General features: G+C 43.9%; 1 protein-coding gene across 13 annotated transcripts; it reads right to left on the bottom strand.

Annotated features, from left to right (window-relative positions):
* Positions 1-9616: 9616 nt before the first annotated feature.
* On the bottom strand, positions 9617-16565 carry LOC132381627 (probable G-protein coupled receptor 139). Of its 13 annotated transcripts, XR_009508081.1 has the most exons (6): positions 16257-16559; positions 15906-16097; positions 15108-15191; positions 12851-13096; positions 11095-11231; positions 9617-10764 (listed from the first exon to the last, which is right to left on the bottom strand). XR_009508081.1 is itself a non-coding variant. In XM_059951165.1 (5 exons), the coding sequence occupies exons 4-5, from the start codon at positions 12918-12920 to the stop codon at positions 9857-9859; spliced, it is 978 nt and encodes a 325-aa protein (XP_059807148.1). In that variant the 5' UTR covers positions 12921-13096; positions 15108-15191; positions 15906-16097; positions 16257-16559; the 3' UTR covers positions 9617-9856. The 13 variants fall into 13 exon arrangements, 12 of the variants coding, with proteins under 12 accessions (XP_059807148.1, XP_059807149.1, XP_059807156.1 ...); XM_059951165.1 differs by lacking the exon at positions 11095-11231; XM_059951166.1 differs by lacking the exon at positions 11095-11231 and having other exon boundaries at positions 16330-16559.
* Between the last annotated feature and the right edge of the window lie 3505 nt (positions 16566-20070).

The following is a 20070-nucleotide window of genomic DNA, read 5'->3' as shown; positions in this document are numbered from 1 at the left end:
GAGCAATGGAGACAATAAGAGCGATCCAGAGACTGAGAGCCGGAGGAAGTCCATTATTTTACTCTTCCTGATCTCCGGCAGTTTCATCCTTCTGTGGATGACGTATGTCGTAAATTTCCTCTATGTCGAAATCTCAGGTGAACCGTATTTCAGTGCTTCCAATTTCAATGACCCCGGGTTCATTTGCCAGGAAAGTGAAAACATGCTTCAGCTGCTGAGCTGCTGCACCAACACCTGCATTTATGTCGTGACGCAAAATACATTCAGAGAAGGGTTGAATTGCTACGCCAGTAAGGTGAAGGTGCGGTAAGCTGCAGGTACAGTTACTCGCTGGTTTTAAACCTGTCATCGTTCGACCCGCTATTCTCTAATAAATTGGTCTCTGGCGATAAATGGACGATAAGTATTGGCGCTCTTCAACTCGCATGATTCTCTTTTCACTGACGTTAGAAATATGTCCATTGCACATTTGGCTCAAGAAGCTCACCCTAGCCTGCAATCAGGTCTTTTCTACTGTTTTTTAATTTCTCAATTGGTTTTTAATTACTTGACTCCAGTGTCCACTTAATTCCACTTTCCATGAATGCCAGAAGTATAGGGTTCCTCATTACAGTTACTCTCCAAGGGCGAATTTTGTTTTAACCATACATTTCGGTTTTGCCCATAGTTATAAAACTTACACCCGATTCTTGTAGCATGAAACCCAATCAATTATTCTTGTAACAACCGAATCAGTCGGTCATATTACAGGCCAGTTAACTACAGCTTTTTCAGTTAGTCGTAGCGAAAATTCTTCCTCTCTGGAGCTATTGTAATAATGCATTTTCAAATCCTACCCATATAGTTTCTGTCTTGTCGCGGGCAGTAAGTTATTCTATACCCCAGGTGAGCCTAAGAAACATATTACACAGGTTCAGGACAATGTACCTTCTGTTCTACACTCTAATGCGATGTATGAAATATTGTATAACAATGTGACTTCTGATATTTCGAAGCAATGAAATGCGGAGTCTTGGTCTATTTTCCATTCGGCAATCACTCCTCCCATGGAACCGTCTTGGTGAATCTTCCTGCATCACTTCTATGTCCTCGACAATCTTTGCTTGTGAATGTCAGATAAGGATCGTAAAAATGGAAACTGCTGGAAACGTAAATACATCAGGCAGTAACTATGGAAAGGGAAAACGATAAAATTTCACATCAGCTACCTTTCATCGGCTCTGATCAACAGGAAAACAACGATGTAGTGTGGGCAACAAGGAAATGCGCACGAAACGAAGTAAGAGTTCATGAATAAAACATGTGACACAACCACCGTACGTCATGCTATCTGTCAATTATTGTTGGGAGGTGGCATAATTCACGGAGGTTGGGTAAAATGCCTCTGGGGCATGATTAGCAGACCAACAGTACTTTTAAACGAATTGTAAAAGTTTTATTTTTTATATAGTCGAGGGAAGAAAAAAAGTACGCTATTTTTAGGGAATTAGATATAACGTCCGAAAGACATTCCTGAAGATGCACAATCAGATGACGAGTTGGATCACGTCATCTCGTCTACCATCTTAGAGAAAATGCAGATTAGCTCAATTTCGCCAGGTTGCCAAGAACTAGATTGGTGATGCCCCCAACCCACCGCGACTGTTGAGCATGACAAATATTGTGGCCATGTTACTAAAGTGAATAAACAACAACGGTTGTCCTGCAAGAGTGTTGCTGTGTCTCTTCACAACTACATACCGATTAAATAAAAGCACGCATGCCGGAGATAGCTTTAACTGGGGTATTCACATTGCAATGAGAGACAACGCATACTCAAACGACAATTATATACGTTGTGCTAAGGGGGGGGGGCATTGCTCTAAAAGAAATAGATCCATACATTACACTTCATCTGCCTTCAGATTAATGCAAAATAAAACTGTACATTTACAAAACATTCAACTTCCCTTCATAATCCACAGTCCAAATAGACATACTTTCACAACAGTCCATAAATGATATCACAGTTCTAAAGATTCGGCCTTTTGGGTGGTGCTCTGTTTCTTTCAGCATGGCGCCTCTGGACGTGTGGAATGGCATCAGGTTTGCCAGGCGCCTTGTCTGAGACAACGTTCTCGGTTTCCAGCGTCACGTTGCTAACATTGACACCATCACAGGCTGCCTCTTTCTGCCAGGGGCCTCATTTGAGTGCTTTGGCTATGCATACCACATACACCCGTGTCCCTTCGTCCATCTGTAAAGTCACACACTGGGAAAGTTTGTGTAGTTCAGCAATGTATTCAGAAAATCTTCCATCTTTTGACTGGTTCCTTTAGTAAAATCTAAATCTCTCAGCTATTGCTACAGGTTCAGGGCTCAAGTGATTTTGTAAAATTGTAACAATGTCATCGAGCGTCTTGCTTGCTGGCTTTTCAGCGGTTTTGCTTTGCTCCTTCACGTTGTTCGTGTTGCAATATAGTTCAACCCTCTCAATATACAATTCCCAGGCTTCATTAGCGCTATCAAATTCTTTTCCGACTGGAGCCATCACCACGTTATTTTAAGTTCAAGCTTAGCGCGTCTTTCACTGTTACTCACGTGTTCCTTCGCCTTTCTCCAGCTAATTTACTAACACTGTTTCGTCACGCAAGTGTCGGTTTTCGTTCGTGACATTTTCTGACATTCAGGTTTGTACGCGTCGCCAACCTGTTGTGTCTGTGCATAACTACATATCGATTAAATAAAAGCAAGCACGCGGGAAATGGTTTTAACTGGCGTATTCACATTGCTATGAGAGAGAGAGAGAGAGAGAGAGAGAGAGAGAGAGAGAGAGAGAGAGAGAGAAGGGATCTGGCAGTTGCATTATGTGGACGGAAACCTTGTGGGAGTGAACAGGAAGACAGGTAACGGAGAATTGAAAATAAACGGGGGATTGCAAATGGGTCGAAGGAAAGTGAGGAGCAACGCAGGAGATATTATATTCTATTGTCGCAAAAGAATCTGGCGACGACATCCGTGAATTGCAAACAGCTACAAAGAGAGTGACAGTGGGCTGAAGAGCAATAGCTTGGAAGCATTGCAGGGGCAGCGCAGGATTTCGGCCCAGGAGTGCAGCGGTTAGTGCAACTGCTTTCCAACGCCAACGAATACGGATCGGTGTTCGATTCGCATCTCTGTCTGTAAGCGGCTTTTACATTCTACCCGTGAACACGCGGGTTTCCTCCGGGTGTTCCGGTTACAGCACACGCTCCGTTGGCATACGGTTAGGGTTAGTAGGTTGTGGGCATTCTGTATTGGCAGCCGGAAGCCTGACAACAGTTATGGGTTGCTTCCTACCCACCCCACCCCCACCATCCTCCAACTCCCCAACAGATCCTCCGACTGTATTTCTTGTTGACGGAAAACAACTCATTTTACTGTATGCTTCGACATTGTGATGTACATATGTCAAATAAAGCTAATCTTTAATCTTGTCATTGGCACTATATGCAGCTCCAGTCTCCTTCGCTCTGAAGCATATTATATTTGCTACAGTATGTCCATGGCATGAAACAAGAGGGAACAGTAGTGCCTCACAACAAAGTTCTGAAGTTCAAAAGTTCAGGGTGCATTTATCATCAACGTAGGCATATCATACACAAACTTGTGATTCATTGTCTTGCAGGCATTCACAGGGAAAGAAAGAAATTCTGTACGTTATAATCTACGAGAAAAATACATTACAATGATCCACAAACATTGAACATGCAAAAGAGCACCTTACGTTACTCCATATTCATTTCCAACTCTCACACTTTGAAGATGACGCACGCACCTTACAGCAATGGCGCTGAGGTCGAACGGTTGGAGTGCAAAATAACTGCGGTGTGAACATAGCACAGCGCCTCACTGAAGCAAACCACCCCTCCATGGTCTCCGTCTACGCTTGTCAATGTCTTAGTAAAGCAGCCAACATAATCAAAGACCCCACCAACACAGACATTCTCTCTTCTTCCCGCTTCCAATGGGCAGAAGTTGCAAAAACCTGAATGCATGTACCACCACAAAGAACAGATTCTATACTGCTGTTAGAAGGGTATTAAACAGTTCGTTAAAATAGATTCCTGTTCTTATACCCCAGTATTGTTTAGCACGATCCTTCCCCGATAACCGTATCTCTTTATTGTCTATTCTGTTGTTCGCTTATACTGCCTTGGTGCACAGCTGTAATGATCCGTATGCATGTGGCGGCTGAAATCAACCACATAGCCCAAGCCGCCCTTGACGTTCCGGGAACGGAAAGGGTGTATCATTGCTTCTCACGGCGGGGCTGAAGCCTGGCCTGACGAATTGTTGACAGTTGCTGCTCTCAAGCACTCTTTCAACTCTTTCCAAACGTCACTAATGATCGAAGACATTTGTAATCGATTCTTGAAACTTCCCTCTTAATATTGAATGGAATTTCAGTAACTTACCTGCGATTTCCGTTTCAAATCAGAACTCCGAATGAATGTGGCAACAATTCTGGGCGAGCAGGAAATCAAAATGAAGTGTCAGCAAAAAGCGATAACTGGCTCATTAGGACGACACGGCAGAATCTAGTCTGGTGGCAGAGCTGACGACTAGGTCCCCTGTCATTCAACCTCTCATGCATCCCAGCTTTCCATGTTACATTCACTGGACACGGAAGTCAAGCATACTCTCAGTTCCGCTGTGCTATTGGCTGGTCGTCCTGCACAGGACCGAAGGAAGCGTCAGAAAGTTGTAAAATTAGTCAGCTCCACCTTGTCTACTGGCCTCCCTGGTATCCAAGACACCTTCAAGAAGAGATGCATCAGAAAGGCGACGTCCTTTATTAAGGACCCCAATCACCAAGAGCATTCCCTTTTTTCATTATTACGAAGGAGGTACAGAGGCCTGAAGGCACACACTCGGCGATTCAGAAACAGCTTCTTCCCCTCAGCCATCCGATTTCTAAATGGGCATTGAACACATGAAGACTACTTCACTCTACTTACTTGCTTTAATATATATATTACTTATGTTTTTGGACTATTTTAATCTACTTAATATAAATGAACTGAGAGTAAAGCTGAGGGAGTGCAAAGAATCCTACAAGTGGAAGGCAGAATACACGCTCCAGCCGAATAGCATAAGGTATTTGTGGTTGGGCATGAAGCAGATCACTGGCTTCAAGTTTAAGGAAAGGCTGGCTGTAAAGGGCCAACGAACTTGTCTTTCAATAGGTTCAGTACGGGATCCCCTGCTGTCCCCTCCCCCACTTGCGTAAACCACACACCCTCCCGAAGCCTTCTCACTCCACTCTTCCCTCCCCTCTGGAGTGCTTGTGTTCCAAAGCCCCCAAACTTCGGAGTATCCTGTCTCCATGGGAATGATCAACCTCTCCTGCCTGACTGTGACTTCAGGCCAGTTTAAGAGACAACTGGAGAGACTACATCAAAGGAAAGCTGCCGGGTCGGACGGTATCAGCCCAGAGTACTGAGAGCCTGCGCCAGCCTGTTGTCTAGTATTTTGCAGCACATTTGGAACCTGAGTCTGATTCAGGAAAAGATATGGAAGACTTTCTGCTTAGTTTCTGTACCCGAGAAGGCGACTCCATCTGAACGTAATGGCTACGGACCAATTGCCCTCACATCTAATGTGATGAACGTGCTGAAGAGGCTGTTTTTGACTTACCTTGGACTGCGGTTGAGATCTTCATTGGACCCTCTACAGTCTGCCGACCAACCTCGTGTGAAAGCAGATGAAATCATCATCTACCCGCTGCAGAGAGCTCACTCCCTCCTGGACGATGCTGGTGGCATTGTGAGAAGCACATATTGTGATTTCCCTTTAGCCTCTCAAAGCCATCCAGCCACTTCTTCTGAGTGAGGTGCTGCCAATGACAGGTGCAGACAAATCCACCATTTCCTGGATTACTGACTACCTGATAGATAGACCCAAGTTTGTACGTCTGGGTAGCTCTCTATCTGAGATGGTGGTGAGTGGGACTAGAGCGCCAGAAGGGGCTGTCCTGTCTCCGTCTTGCTCACTCTTTATATCGCAGACTTTCAGTTCAAATCTGAGTCTTGTCACTTTGCAGAAGTTCTCTGATGACTCTGTGGTGGTTGGGCGCATCAGAGATGGGCAGCAGTCGGAGTACAGAAGACTGATGGACACGTTTGCGGAGTGGTGCGGGAGGAACCGCCTGCTCCTGAATGTGGCCAAAGCCAGGGAGATGGTGAGTGATTTTGGGAGGAAGAGGACTGTGACGAGACTTGTACACATTCTGGGAGAAGTTGTTGCGGTGCTGGAGGAGCACAAATACTTCGACAACAGACTTGACTTGAAAACCAACACCGAGGCTGTTGACAAGAAGGAGACGAGCAGACTCTATTTTCTAAGGAATGTGAGATCGTTCAATGTGTGCAAGGGGACGTTGGAGATCTTTTGCCAGTCTGATGTAGCGAGTGCAGTCTTCTTTGTGGCTTTATTTTGGGGTAGCAGCATCAGTGATGGCGATGCAGAAAGACTAAATAACCTCATCAAAAAGGCTGTATCCATCCTTGGCTACATCCTAGACTCTTTTGAGAGGTGGTGGAGAGGCGGTCACTAATTAAACTGTGATCCATTATGAACAATCTGGCACATCCTCTCCATGTCCTACTGGAATAACAGCGGAGCGCCTTTAAAGACTAATTCAAATCCGCTGTCACAAGGATCGTTTTATAAAATCTTCCCTACCAAATGCAATAAGCGTAGTGTTTGCTTTATTATTTCGTACATTATCATTGCACATAATTGCTCATTGGTACATTATTATTGTGTATATTTTTATTCTTTACTTTATTGTCAGTTAAGTCTGCACACTACTAAGTGTAATTTTAAATGTTGCTACAGTGACGAAAGAATTTCCCACTCGGGTCAATAATGTACTTATTGTTATTACGGTAATTGATTTGCTTACTTAATTATTTTCTTGTTATATTATTATGTATTGTATCGTACTGAGACTGCTAAGTTAACAAATTGGACAACACATGCTGGTGATAATAAACCTGATTCTGATTCTAAATGTCAAGAACGTTCGTAGAGAGAGAATGCTTAACTTAGTTGGAAGCACGATGCTAAATGTCACAATAAGTGATAATTAATATAAGGAAACGTCTCTTTACTCAGAACCATTGGATCTTTAATATTCCGACCTCCCGAGGACGGAGGATAAATCTGTTGAGTATTGGGATATTTGAATTTGACTTTATCGGGGGTGGGGCTTCACCAGATACGGGAATTGGTCCACACTGGGAATTGGACTGAAAAAGAGTCACAACTGAAACAGACACGTGGGACCTTGCAACTGTTCCCCACTCCTTTGTCTTGAGACCAGAAGACTTACGTCGGAGCGGAATTGGTCATTCGAGCCAGACCGTATTACTTCATTTTTTTCTGTCATTTCCCTTATACTGCCTCGATGCACAGCTGCAATCATCTGTATGCATGTGGCGGAAACTAGGTTTTTCACCGTACTTCGGTTCAAGTTGGATGATAATCCAATTTATTAATATATTCACGGGTGAAATGAGGCGCTTAGCCTCAGCTGCTCTCGATGTTCCGGGAACGGAAAGGGGTGTGTCATTGCTTCTCGCGGCGGGGCTGAAGCCTTCCTTGAACCTGCCGAATTGTTGATAGTTGCTGTTGCCAAGCGCTCGTTTAACTCTTTCCAAGCGTTACTGATGACAGAAGATGTTTAAAGTCTACTCTAATAAATTTAAAAATTGAAATGAGTGAAACAATCAAATGCAATTGGCTTCAATTGAGAGGAATTGCTCAGACACTGCACTCTTAATATTAAACTTTAATAACTTTTCTGGCTTTCCTTGTATATAAGAACATAGAAATAGGAGTGGGAGTAGGCCAGCTGGCACGTCGAGCCTACCCCGCCATTCAATAGGTTCACGGCTGATCTGGCCATGGACTCATCTTCACCTTCCTCCTTGCCCCCATAACCCTTATACTTCCCTACTATACAAAAATCAATCCAACCGCGTCTTAAATATATTTACTTAGGTAGCTGCCACTGCTTCATGGGGCAGAGAATTAGACAGATTCACCACTCTCTGGTAAAAAAACAGTTCCTCCTTATCTCCGTCTTAAATCTACTCCCCTGACTCTTGAGGCAGTGTCCCCTAGGTCTAATCTCACCTACCACTGGAAACAACTTTCCTGCCTCTACTTTATCTATCGCTTTCATAATTTTATATGTTTGTATAAGATCTCTAATTCTTCTGAATTCCAGTGAGTACAGTCCCAGGCATTTAATCTGTCCTCATAGTCAAACTAGAATCAATCTGATGAACCTCCTCCGCACCGCCTCCGAGGCCAGTATATCCTTCCTCAATATGGAGACCACAATTGCAAATAATTCTCCAGAATTGTCCGCAGTACTCCAGTTGCGGCCTCACCAGTACCCTGTACAGTTGCAGCATAACCTTCCTGCTCTTATGTTAATCCCTCTAGCAATGAAGGCCAACAATCCATTCGCCTTCTTAACAGCCTGCTGCACCTGCAAACATACCTTCTGTGATTCATGTACAAACACTCCCAAGTCCTTCTGCACAGCAGCATGCTGCAATATTTTACCAGTAGAATATATAATCCGCACTTTCATTCTTCCTTCCACGGTGGATGACCTCACATTTACCAACATGGTTCTCCATCTGCCAGACCCTTTCTCACTCTCTTAACCTATCGATATCTCTCTGCAGATTCTCCGTATCTTCTGCAAAATGTGCTTTTCCACTCAATTTAGTATCATCAGCAAACCTAGATACACTGCACTCGGTTCCCTCTTGCAGATCGTTAATGAAAATCGTGAACCGTTGCGGGCCCAGCACCGACCCTTGCAGCACCGCGCTCATCACTGATTGCCAAACAGAGTAACACTCATGCGTCCCAGCTCTCTGCTTTCCATCATTTATCCAGTCCTCTATCCATGGTAATACATCAGCCCAACTCTATGCCTCCTTATCGTATGGATAAGTCTTCAATGCAGTACCTTATCGAACGCTTTCTAGAATTCCAAGTAAGTAACGTCGATCTGTTCCCCTCTGTCCACTGAGCTCGTTATATCCTCAAATAACTCCAGTAAGTTTTTGAAACAGGACAAATTTTCGATCCAGAAGTGTGGCTGAGAATTAATCAATGCGGCACCACTTCTGAACGAGCAGGAAGCCAAAATGAAGAGTCAGTAAAATGTGATAAGTGGCTGAATAGAACACGACGGAACCTAGCCCAGACCATAGTGTCGAGTCTCACAGAAGAACTGACCACCAGGTGCGCTGGTGTTGAACCTCTCACGCGTCTATGTTTCAGTGACGAGGCACGGAAGTCAAGAATGCACTAAATTTCGCAGTGCTATTGGCCGGTCGGAATCGACCTAGCCACCGCCTGCACCTCGGTAAAAACCCCGACAACAATGTCATTTAACTCATGATGTGTGTCGCTGGGTTCTCTTTCTTCCTGCACGTGACTCCAGATATATAACAGACGGTTATCTCTGAACTGACGATGAATAATCTAAGTTTTTCCTTTCCAGGAAATTATAAATAGTCATTTTAACAAACAAAACGCAAAAATAGAAAATACAAATTTAATATAATGGAATTTAATTTTGCTATTTTTGACAGGAAGTGTAAAACTATTTGTACCCTTATGCTTACAACCACCGGGTTACATTGCTTGTCCTTCATAAGCATCTTGTACTAACATCTAGCTGACCATAAAACATAAGACACCAGCTCAGATGCAGTTCCAATCCAGATTAGCACTATTCTTCATTTTAATTGATATTATTGATACTACAATTGAAAGTAGCATCATTTTCCCGTTAATATCATTATTTTAACAATTTTACAATTAATTCGAATGGATATTTCACCGCGGTCTTCAACTGCTCTCTGAATTTGGTCTGCGTCCCTGCATAAATACACGTGTTGGTGCAGGAGCTAAGAAGCTGCAACATGTACCCGCTCTCCTGAAGGATAAACTTTGAGTTGCTGCCATTGAAAACGACAGAATATGTTTTGCTTGTTATTTGTACAAACACGAAATTGACAACGTAGGTCAACCACAAGAGGATAAAACTTGCCGAAATGGCGAAAAGTAAAATAATGGACTTTCTCCTGCTCTCCATCTCGGGGTCGCTCTGTTTTGCCCCGTTGTTCTGGACACGGAGTCTCCTCCGGGCTCTGCTGGCCGCGAGAATGAACCTGACAGTCAGAGCGTTAAACAGCAAAATCAGGACGAACGGAAGGCAGGGGTTTAAAATACGGTCCAGATAGTCAAAACAGCTCCACCCAGCTGATTTGTAATAGGCATCTTTTATGCTGCAGTACCAAGGGACGTTATTCATAACATAAACAGGCTCATAGATGAAGTAAAAGGGGACGTTTTTCAAACAGCCCAACACGCAAACTACTCCAATCACAATGGCTGCGGTTTTCTCAGTGCAGTATCTGAGCTTCATCTGTTGGCAGCAAATGGCTATGAAGCGGTCGTAGGTAAAAGCGACCGTTAACCAGACGGAAGTGTCTCGGGAAGCGCAGCTGAGGACAATGACGAGACTGCAGGCCGGAGTGGTGGACAGGAAAGTGGCGGGGAAGTAAATAGCCCGAAGTCGACTCAGTATCACAGCCGTGATAATGACCAGGAGATCTGTCACCGCCATGGACACCAGGTAGCGGGTGATACATTTCGAAAGGCCGCACTTTCCTTGCGACAGGATCACAGTCGTTACAAAGTTAGCTGTAAGAGAGAAGGAGAAACCAGAAGATAATTGGTAGTCAGTCTTCTGACAAGTTTATCAGTCAAAGGGCGAATATGAAACTTCACATCTTTGGCAGTTAATTCGGCGATTAAAATAGATTGATTATCTACTTCTGCATTAAAATAATTATCCCAAGCACACATAAAATATCGAATGTAAAATATGATACAAACGTTGGTTGCAAACATAGGTAGACATTCGGATTGCAGGACACCTTTACAGGGAAACACATAATAAATACAGTACTCCATCCGCACGAGTGTTGTTGGTTTAATAGCGCCGATCTCGGCTTTGTAGTGAATTATTACTTTAAATAATTATTCAAACGAAACCAGTATCAGTTAGTTCGCTGATAATAAGCAGCCGATACTGAAAGAGCAAGTTGAAGTTCAGGTTTGTTGTCATCCAAACGCAGACATGTGTAATGCTAAACCAAACCACGTTCCTGGGGGACCAAATGAAGTAAAATGTGCAAATCAACTGTACATACATACATATATCACAAGCACCATATTAAATACTATTTACACAATAACATTAACAGATAAAATGTATTATATATGAACCCACCCCCCTTTTACTGGGCATCTCCGGAAATGTGGCTGGTTAGCCCCTCGTTAACAGCCACTGGATTCCGCGGCGATTAACCCACCTTTCTCAGGCTTCATACGATTCTAGGGTGTCTAAGATTTTAGGACCCCCCCCATCCAAACTCCGGTTTGCGTGAATGCCGTGTGATTTACTGCCCCCGGCAATCGCCCGTCGGCAAGAAATAACAGATCCTACACTGCATACAATTAATAAGGAGCATATTTCAGAATGTTAACCTAAGATAACAGTTATTAAAAGGAAAGAAGGAAAAAAAACGAAAAGGACCCATTGTACTTAAACAGTCATATGTGCACGGTGGAGCTCAAATCTTAAGCTTGTCTGTAACTCGCGCGCTGGACCGGCAGTCTGCGTGAGAGCACAGCATGTCGCTCAAAATGCATCTTGAACGAACAGGCTCTCCCGCGAGAGTATCGGTCCTTCCTCCTCGAAGCCATTCATCTGCACAAAGCAACTTGCGCAACAGGGACGGCATCCTCCACTATCTTCACCCCTGTCTTCTCCCAGCTCCCGCTAGCAACGACCTCTCCCCCCGGCGTTCTTTGGAAAATTCTGCCATTCAAATTGGCTGACTTCACATTCCTGAGGTGCACAGCAAAGCCCCTTATCTCAGCTGAAAAGCAAACAAGCTGAAAGCAGGACAGACTGTCTCGTACAGAACAGTAAAATGAACTACCTACAGCACAACAGTAAAAACAAATTAACCAGGGAGTTATATATCAGATGTACGAGTTGACATAAAGCGCAGTTACTACATATCGTTAAATATAAAACAAATTTATTGCTACTGGCGCTGTCAGAAGTAATGTATACTGGGTGGTAACAAAATGCTTAGAATTCTCACGGCTGGGTGGGAGAAACTGTTACCCAGCTTTGTTATACTGCGGTACCTTCTGCCTGACGGGATGAGGTCCAAGAGATTGCGGGGCGGATTGCGCAGGTCAGAAAGATAAAAAACAAGAGGTGACACAGAAAATAATGACAGGTGATGTTCTTAACGATCAGTTACATAAGTCGATGTCGTGACAGAATTATTGCTAAAATCCAATTTGAAATAGAACAGTTTTGCATTGCCGTGTAGATCTACAATGGGAACAGGTAGAGCATAAACCGAGAGGAAGTTAAGCCGAACGGGAAACGAGTCAATAGAATATTAGAACTGATTTCAGAGCAATACTGCGCATTCATGATCATGCATTGAATGACCCGTGAAAGAATAGGACCATGTTGTAAAATCAATTACTCTGTAATAATCGAATGATATTAATAATTTAAAGAGATTCCCTTTGTCAGGAGACGTGATTTACATTCGTATTTCATTAAGAAAAGACAACGAACAATCAGTGGATAATCAGAGCACCCAGGCAGAGACTGAAAAGAATAATTATAATCAACGGGATATTTAGCTATGACATGGTCAAATATTAATTAATCTCTTATTCATATAAACTTTACCTAGAACACCGAATACGGCGAGAGAAGAATAATAAATGGCAAAGACGGGTCCATTTCCAGGCGCATGCATTTCCCGTGACGATGTGGTGGTAAACCGTAGTCACTGAAAGCAATGTACTGGGCGCGTATATTTATATCTGATGTCAACTACCATAGAGACCATCAGTTTGAATAAACAGAATTGTTTATTACAATTTTCTAAGCAAATTAAAGCAGTCATGTTCAGGCGTATGTCAATTAATCCAGCTGTAAACATTAAAATGTAAAACCAATTGATATACAATTCAGCTAAAAATAGAATCCTCGTAGCTAATGAGATAAAGGTAAAATGGAAATAGATGAGAAAGATTGTGGAATAACACCGGGCATGCAGTAAAGTAAAATTGAACGGAAAGCGGTGATATGGTACGAAATTGACTGAAACGATAGTGTGAAGCGATATGAAAGATTGCTTTTAGATCGGTGGGAATTTCAGCCTTGTGACCGATGAATCTGTTCAAATATATCTAATGAGCTGAATCATTAACCAATGTAAACTTTTAGGATTTATAACATGTATCATAAACTGCGAATAGAATCTGACAATCAGATATTTAAAATGTTAATTAGCTTCATGATGGCTGTCCCAGCAACCAGAATGGATCTAACATGATTCGATGCAATGTTACGTTTACCCAACTCAAAGTACATCGGAAGTTGATTATCAAAGTACATATATGTCATTGTTTCAGTGATGGGGCGAATGAATTTGTGTGAGGTCATCCCCACTAGTTCAATAATCTGAAGGCTGAAGGCTCATAAGTGAGTTCTGAGGGTCCACTATCTTGTTCTTGACGGAAGCAGCGAGAAGACAGCATGGTTTGTGCGGTGACGGGTTTATGATGCTTTCCTGCTCAACGACCGGGACGGCTTTACCGGAGATGGACTGAGCCGTATCCAATACATTTTGTAGGATTTCGTTTCAAGGTCGTTGGTATTTCCATACCAGGTCCAGATGCAGCCAGTCAATATAATCTCTACTACATACTATAGACGTTTGTCGAAGGTTTGATGTTGTGACGGACCTTCGCAAACTGTTGAGGAATTAGAGGCGGTGCCGTCTTTTCTTCATAATTGCTCTCGCGTGCTGGTCTCAGGGCAGATCCTCTGGAATTATAACACTAAAGCATTTAAAGTTGTTTAGCCCCCGATGAGGACTGAGTCATGGGCCTCTGGTTTCCTCCTCCTAAAGTTCCTTCGTCTTGCTGCCATTGAGTGAGACATTGATGTTGTAGCACTACTCATCCAGATTTCCACTTTCCTTCCCTTGTGCTGATTCATCACCAGCTTGGATCGGCCAACAATAGTGGTGTCGTCTACAAGCTTATATATGGCATCCGAATTGTGCTTAGCCTCACAGTGAGAACTATAAAGCGAGTAAAGTAGGACGATGAGAGCACAGACTTGCGGTGCACCTGTACTGATGGAGATTGTGGAGGAGATCTTGTAGTCAATTCGACGTGACTGGGGTCTGCAAGTGAGGAAGTCCAGGATCCAATTGCAGAAGACGTATACAGGCCAAGGTCTTGAGAGGATGATGGTATTGAATGACGAGTTGTTGACGACAAAGGGCATCCTGGTGCATGCATCTTTACTGTCCATATTTTCCAGCGTTGAGTGATGAGTCAATGAAATGGCATTTCAAAGGTTCAAACGTTCAAAGGTCAAATTTAATGTCGAAGAAATGTATAGAATATACATGTTTCTTCGTAAACATCCACGAAAACAGAGAAGTGCCCCAAAGAATGAACGACAGTTAAACGTGAGAACCCCAAAATACACCTCAAACTCCAACCAGAAATTGTCCTGTCTATTGTGACGGTGCTCAACGAAGTGGTCCCCCAATCTGCAACTCAGTTTGGATGAGCAACACCTCATCTACCGTCTGGGTAGCCTCCAGCCTGGTGGTATGAACACTGAATTCTACAATTTCAGGTAATTCCCTCCCCCTCCCCCATCGCCTATCCCAGGTCGCTCTCTGCCTCTCTCCCCTTTCAACTTTCTGCTTCTTTATCTCTACAGTTCTTTCATGCTTATCCCCACCCCCTCCCCCCTTTATCTTTCCTCTGATTTGTTTTCCACCTGGCGCCTCTAGGCCCTACCCCCTCTCCTATCTCTATTACTGGGCTTAGGTCCTCTCTTCCCCCCCACCCCATTTCCTGATGAAGGGTCTTGACCCGAAAAGTTGTCTATTCTTTTCTCACGGATGCTGCCTGACCTGCTGAGTTCTTCCAGCGTTGCGTACGTATTCTTCAAATAAATTGCTGTTACTCATGGTTACGTTGGGCATTGTTGGAACGGTCTAAGTGAGAAAACACCAGGAAGTCAGAATGAGCGGCGAATTAAAGTGACAGACAAGTGAATGTTTGGGCTGATCCCCGTGAACGGAACGGAAATGTTCTCTAAAGCGTTCCCCCAATCGTCATAAACAATGCAGTACACTAAGTTGGAAGAGGTACAAAGGAATCGCTTTTCAACCTGGGTTAAATGGGTTATCCAGTTCATGGGTGGTGTAAAGGGAAGAGGGCAGGTGATGCCTATTCAATGACACGATGGAGGTGTTGTGGGGAATTGAGTAGGTATTGGGGGAAATGGAAGAACAAACCAGGGAGTAGTGGGGGGGGGGGGTGGTGGTGTTGGTGAGAGCTCCTTTCGAATGCTGGAAATGAAGTTTAGAGGAAGATTGCCTGTTAGCGGGATTACGACGGAGGTGACCAGAAATGGCTATTGGTGCTGCTAGGGTAGGAAGCAAAGATAGGGTACCGTCTCCTTGCTCTGGCTGGGAGGAGAAGGTTGAGACAGAAGTACCAAAATGGCAGTGGGGAGTTTGATAACGCTGCCTACTGCACGGATAAGGAAGGCAAGCGGTAATAATAATAGGGTTGTTGCGATGGGTGGTTGTAACTTTGTTTAATTTAGCTAATTATATAGAACTGACGATTTCTGTTCGCTCATGAGCAATGCACGCGAGCAGTTCCCGTAGGAACGAATACAATGTAGATTCTGCAGAGCTTACAAACATATTGAATAGTAGAGGAAGGCAATTCTGCCCCTCTTCCCTGCTCTGCTGTTCAATTAATTTGATTTTCTCCGTAGTAGCCACATCTCCTATGCATAAATCCACAGATATCTTCGTCTCATTTACATTCAACGACTGTCTGTAAGAATTCCACATAATTCAAAAGATGATTTTTCGTTCAGCTGAATTCTGAAATGTATAAACACGGTGTGTGTAATCTTTCTCCAAAAATAATGTATACGACAATGCAGCAATCAATCTGGGTAACGGAATTTTATGGCCTCTTTCTTTATCCGTCCCCAGCTAGAGAGTTAAGATCTGTGCACAGTCTCCCAAGTGTCATCATACCAGACAATGAACTGAGTCATTTTTGCCTTTGTCCTCAAATCTTCTTGTATAAAAGGCCAACACGTCTCCTTACTGATTGTATGCTGCTTCTACGTTAACTGGTAGTGATTCGTGCAAAAGATTATGTAAACCGGTTTATCCAGGCGAGACCGTCCATTTTCATCACCATACTGACCGCTCTTGTTTAAACAGGTATTCCATTCAGCGATGCTCTTGCTTAAGCTGGTTTATGACTGAGAGACTCTCTTCTCTAACGAGGTATTCGACTGAGCAACGCTCTTGTGCAACCAGGTTTATGACTGAGCGACGCTCTTGTGCAACCAGGTTTATGACTGAGCGACGTTCTTGTGCAACCAGGTTTGACTGAGCGACGTTCTTGTGCAACCAGGTTTATGATTGAGCGACGCTCTTGTGCAACCAGGTTTATGACTGAGCAACGTTCTTGTGCAACCAGGTTTATGACTGAGCGACGCTCTTGTGCAACCAGGTTTATGACTGAGCAACGTTCTTGTGCAACCAGGTTTATGACTGAGCAACGTTCTTGTGCAACCAGGTTTGACTGAGCGACGCTCTTGTGCAACCAGGTTTATGACTGAGCGACGCTCTTGTGCAACCAGGTTTATGACTGAGCAACGTTCTTGTGCAACCAGGTTTGACTGAGCAACGTTCTTGTGCAACCAGGTTTATGACTGAGCAACGCTCTTGTGCAACCAGGTTTATGACTGAGCAACGTTCTTGTGCAACCAGGTTTGACTGAGCGACGTTCTTGTGCAACCAGGTTTATGACTGAGAAACGCTCTTGTACAACCAGGTTTATGACTGAGCGACGCTCTTGTGCAACCAGGTTTATGACTGAGCAACGTTCTTGTGCAACCAGGTTTGACTGAGCGACGTTCTTGTGCAACCAGGTTTATGACTGAGAAACGCTCTTGTACAACCAGGTTTATGACTGAGCGACGCTCTTGTGCAACCAGGTTTATGACTGAGCAACGTTCTTGTGCAACCAGGTTTGACTGAGCGACGTTCTTGTGCAACCAGGTTTATGACTGAGCAACGTTCTTGTGCAACCAGGTTTATGACTGAGCGACGTTCTTGTGCAACCAGGTTTGACTGAGCGACGTTCTTGTGCAACCAGGTTTATGACTGAGAAACGCTCTTGTTACCCAGGTGTTCGACTAAGCGACGCTCTTCTTTAACCAGGGTTTTTCAATTGAGCCTTGGTGATCGCACGAAAATTCAACTGTTCCCTTTAAAACCAAAGAAGAGTTTGATGGATTAGATATAGAAAATTATTGCCGCTGGCAGTAAGACCCAGTCACTTGGAAACAAATGGAAATAAACTGGTTATTTGGGATTAAGTGTTAATGTCCAATGAGGTATTGTAGGGATGGATATCGTGATCTCGTCTTTTCACAAGTCCTCAGGACTTCTGGAGTTTCAGGCGTTGTAAAATGTTCTGTTTCTCTGTTACTTGTCTATTAAAGAGAGCGATGTCTCAGTCTTCCACATTATATTCCAACTACCATGACCTGAGCCTGCCTAACTCTGCTTACCGCTTCTCCTCCTCTTCTTCGCCACTCACCGGGCCGCTCATCTCTCGTATCCTCGGCAAGCTTCGACACACTACTTTAGGCGCACGCACGTAAATTCGTTGATGTAAACTGTAAACGGGAGGGGAGCTCGCCAACCTACTCCGCAACACCCGACTGGGCATAAACTATTCCCAGATGGACAGAGTTTCTCCATGTGCGCTCTGTGAAACCTTTTGTTTGTTTTAAAGTCCACGTCGCTTCATCACTAACGCTCAGTGGAACACCAGCATTGAACGCCCAGCATTGAGATGTAGAAGGAAGTTGGCATCTAACCAAAATGGATTATTGACGAGCTAACAAGGAGTGACAGTGGGAGCTGAGCACAAGGAAACTTTTCACAACGTCTCGCATTTTAGAATGGTAGAAGTAAATGTCGGTGGGACCTAAGAGAAAGAAGATAATTTGGACTGACAATGGCTTCATAATAGAAAGTAAGAGCAACTGATTAGTTTTAGAGCGGGAGGTCTGTTTGCAATGTGGTTGCAAATTGTAGGACTAGATCCCCTTTATTCATGAGATGTAAGTGTCGAGGCCGTGAACAACAAAGTTACAAAAGCTAATAAACTTGGCATTATATTCGGTAATGAGGAAGAAACTTCCGCATTGAAGGGAGCTATCAGTGGATTACTGTATTGATACAGAAATGGTAAGTGGAATTCAATCCAGCGATGTATGAATTAACACAGCTAGCGAACGCAACAAGAAAAGGAAATCTATGAAAATAAAATAAATACAGTGAGACCCGGAAGTACAGAGAACAGAGGACTCTTGCTGTGGACGTTCACATTTATCCTGAAGGTAACGGCACACGTGAAGAAGTGCTATACCTGCGCATTCACCACCATTTAGAGCACCAAACAGTCCTTTCAGTTGAAGCAACACTTCACCTGCAAGTCTGCCGGGGTCACTTATTGCATCCGTTGCTCTTGGTGTGAGACCCGACATAGATTCAGGGATCACTTTTTTGAGCACTTCCTTTCTGTTCGTAGCGGGCATGAGATGCCGGCCAACCACTTTAATTCTACTCCCCTTTGTGATATGTCGGTTCATGGCATTCCTCTACTATCACGATGAGGCCACTCTCAGATTGGAGCAGCAACGCTTCATACTCCGTTGGATAATTTTCAACTTGACCGCATGAATAGCGATTTCTCCAATTTCCGATTATTTTTCTCTCTCCCCCTTCTCTTTTTATCCGTTTCCCCATTCTGTCCGCCCTCGTATCCCTTCTTTTCTTCTCACATATCTACCACGTCCCTCCATGCCGCACCACACACCATTTCTCCAAAGCTCGGTCTCCTCTCCTATCTGATTCCTTTTTCTTCAGACCTTTCTCTTTTCCATCTATCGCCTCCCAGTTTCCCATTTCATAACCCCTCCCCCGACCATCCACTTGCCCTCTCATTTGGTTTCACCTCTCATCTGCCAGCTTGTATTCCTTCCTCTACCTCATCCACTTTCATATTCTGTTTTCTTCCCCTTCCTTTCCAGTCCTGACGAAGGGTCTGGGCCCGAAACACTTACCTTGAAAGTAACTTATTCCTCTGAATACACACTGCCTGACTTGCTGAGTTCCAGCAACATGTTTTGTGTTTAACTCTGGATTTCCACATATGCAGAACATCTTGTGTTTATGTAAAGGAGGCGGTTAAGAAGGGACATGACCCGTTTACTTTAATGAACAAGGATCAGAACATAAATGTAATACAGTGAGTTCAAGCTGCAAAATGAGTAAAACACTCCTGGATCGCAGCGTACATATTTTTGTCACCGCAGAACAAGAGGATGCACCTACTTCTGACCAGCTGGAGAATTACGAGGGCAGAATAACTAGATGGCGCTATTTTCCATGCATTCAGGGAGAGGGGGAGGAGATAACGCATTAAACAAGAATGACAATGTGATTAATATCCAGGGCTCATAGGTCTTACGTTTTCCACGCTATAAGAGATTGGACGATACTTACGCAAATGCGAAGTGATAGTCGCCGTTTCGAGTTGAAACTGCAACAACACACAGAGGCGGCAGGAGTGGTGATTAATGGATACATTCAACGACTGCAGACTGTGGAATACGATCAGGAAGGAAGGTGATATGTGGAACCAGGGAAGGGAGGATGCTGACAGGCGGAAGGAGAAAAGGGGCCATGTGGGCAACAGGCCGATAGAAACGGACGGGCCGGCGAGATAAACTGGTTAACAGGGCGACAGTGGTGGAGTGAA

Source organism: Hypanus sabinus, chromosome 26, assembly GCF_030144855.1.
Source record: "Hypanus sabinus isolate sHypSab1 chromosome 26, sHypSab1.hap1, whole genome shotgun sequence".
Classification (NCBI taxonomy): Eukaryota; Metazoa; Chordata; class Chondrichthyes; order Myliobatiformes; family Dasyatidae; genus Hypanus; species Hypanus sabinus.
This window is presented reverse-complemented; position numbering and strand designations above follow the sequence as displayed.